The sequence below is a fragment of the Austrofundulus limnaeus genome, unplaced genomic scaffold (assembly GCF_001266775.1).
Source record: "Austrofundulus limnaeus strain Quisiro unplaced genomic scaffold, Austrofundulus_limnaeus-1.0 Scaffold876, whole genome shotgun sequence".
Lineage (NCBI taxonomy): Eukaryota > Metazoa > Chordata > Actinopteri > Cyprinodontiformes > Rivulidae > Austrofundulus > Austrofundulus limnaeus.
The window spans coordinates 140831-142768 of record NW_013953278.1 but is presented as its reverse complement, the minus strand read 5'-3'; the positions used below and the strand labels follow the sequence as shown (position 1 = coordinate 142768).

Genomic DNA, 1938 nt, shown 5'->3' with positions numbered 1-1938 from the left:
ACACACACACACACACACACACACACACACACACACACACACACACACACACACACACACACAAACACCTGCTCACCTGTGTCCCTCAGGCAGCGGCGTTCAGAGCTTCACAGAGATGGCTTCCATGGGGACGCAGATGGCCGGCTGCTCCTTGGCGCTCCTCGGCTGGGTGGGGGTGCTGGTCGCCTGCGCCGCGCCCATGTGGAGGGTCTCGGCCTTCATCGGGACCAACCTCGTGACGTCGCAGGTCATGTGGGAGGGCATCTGGATGAGCTGCGTGGTGCAGAGCACGGGTCAGATGCAGTGCAAGGTCTACGACTCCCTGCTGGCCCTGAGCACGGACCTGCAGGGGGCCCGGGCTCTGATGGTGGTCTCCATCATCGCCGGCCTCGTCGGGCTCCTCGTGGCTTTCGTCGGAGGGAAGTGCACCAACTTCATCCCGGAGGAGGGCGCCAAGGCGAGGGCCTCGGTGGGGGCGGGCGTGATTCTGGTCATCAGCGGGCTCCTGTGCCTGGTTCCTGTGTGCTGGACCGCCTCCATCATCGTCCAGGACTTCTACAGCCCTCTGGTCATGGACGCTCAGAAACGAGAGATGGGATCCTGTATTTACATTGGCGGCGGCGCCGCGGCGCTGCTCGTTGTAGGAGGAGGACTCCTGTGCTCCGGCTGCCCCMCCAAGGAGCAGAACAGCCCCTCAGAGAGGCACCTCTTAAACAAGTCTGAAGGGAAAGGCAAAGATTCGTACCTCTCCTCTGATACATCGACGAAAACTTACATCTGAGTGCTTTTCTTCAAACTGAAGGCTCCCGGGCCAGGTGTGGTCATTTTTACTAGTTTATCTGGCCACAAAAAACAAAAATCCTCTTTTTAAATGTTTTATTGACCTTTGTTTATTTCAAAAACTCATTCCTCTGTATGAATATTTGAATAAATCCAGTAAATATTGACCAAGGTTTTACTTTTGGAGCAGTTTGACTCAGATGTCGTAAAGAGACTCGGTCTTTACCTGGTGCTTCTGTCCCGGGTCAGAGACAGGGACGGACTGGACGGATCTGAAAAGACCCAAACAAAAACTAATGAAGGAAATTTGCACTTTGAGGATGTTTTCTGTCTGAAACAAACAAGATTTAAGTTTAATTTACGACAAACTTGTTTTACTTGTCAAATCTATTGTTCTGAGAAATTTCAACAGAAACTCTGTAAAAAAAACACTTTGACTCTTTTATTTTTCTTCTAACCAATAAAGAACCTCGTGTTGTGCCTCCTCTGCTTGTTGATTTGCTTCGGGACAAAACATCGGTGGTTATTTGAACTGGTCAGAACCGGTTCGTCAGGTTCCCTCCAGCTCATTATCTGAGGAACAAAAGTGTCGAGTCAGCACTGAGCAAAGCAACAAACAAACAGTTTCCCAGAACATTTCCAGRTTCCTGCATGAAAACAGAAAAGGGCAACGGTTTAAAATGGTTTTCAAATGTTAAACTTGTCGTTTTCTRCCAACATCACCACAATGTAACAGGAAATGTGGATTTATCCAACAGTTAGAAGTTAAATCCACAAGTTTAAAATGTTTAAATTGATATGAATAAAATAAGAAACAGAGGAGTTTATGCAAGAATTAAAAAAAAAAGTCGTTTTGATTTTGAAAGTTAAATTCAGTGTGGCTCAAAATGTCCTCTTATCTTGCTGCACTTAGTGGTCCTCTGCCTGCACGACTGAATAAAACAAAAAACAGCTGTAAGCTTTATGGAGATAAACTGGGGCCGTAAGTTTTCCTCAAAATAAAAAGTTTTTGAAACGGTGGAAAAAAGTGAAACTGAAAAATAATTTTAAAGCTGAGCAATAATTTTGAAACCGAAAAAATATGTTAGAAACTGGAAAAGTTTTAAACTAGGGGTGCAACGATACAGAAAAATCACGGTTCGGTTCGATGCATTAGTC

General features: G+C 46.3%; 2 protein-coding genes across 2 annotated transcripts in view; both read left to right on the top strand.

Moving 5' to 3' along the window:
• The window catches only part of LOC106533058 (claudin-4), a gene marked incomplete at its 5' end in the record, with an annotated part of 29086 nt that overhangs the window by 23406 nt on the left and 3742 nt on the right, over positions 1 to 1938 (top strand).
• On the top strand, positions 7 to 1352 carry LOC106533055 (claudin-4). The gene has a single exon (XM_014029264.1). The coding sequence runs from the start codon at positions 116 to 118 to the stop codon at positions 779 to 781; it is 666 nt and encodes a 221-aa protein (XP_013884718.1). The 5' UTR covers positions 7 to 115; the 3' UTR covers positions 782 to 1352.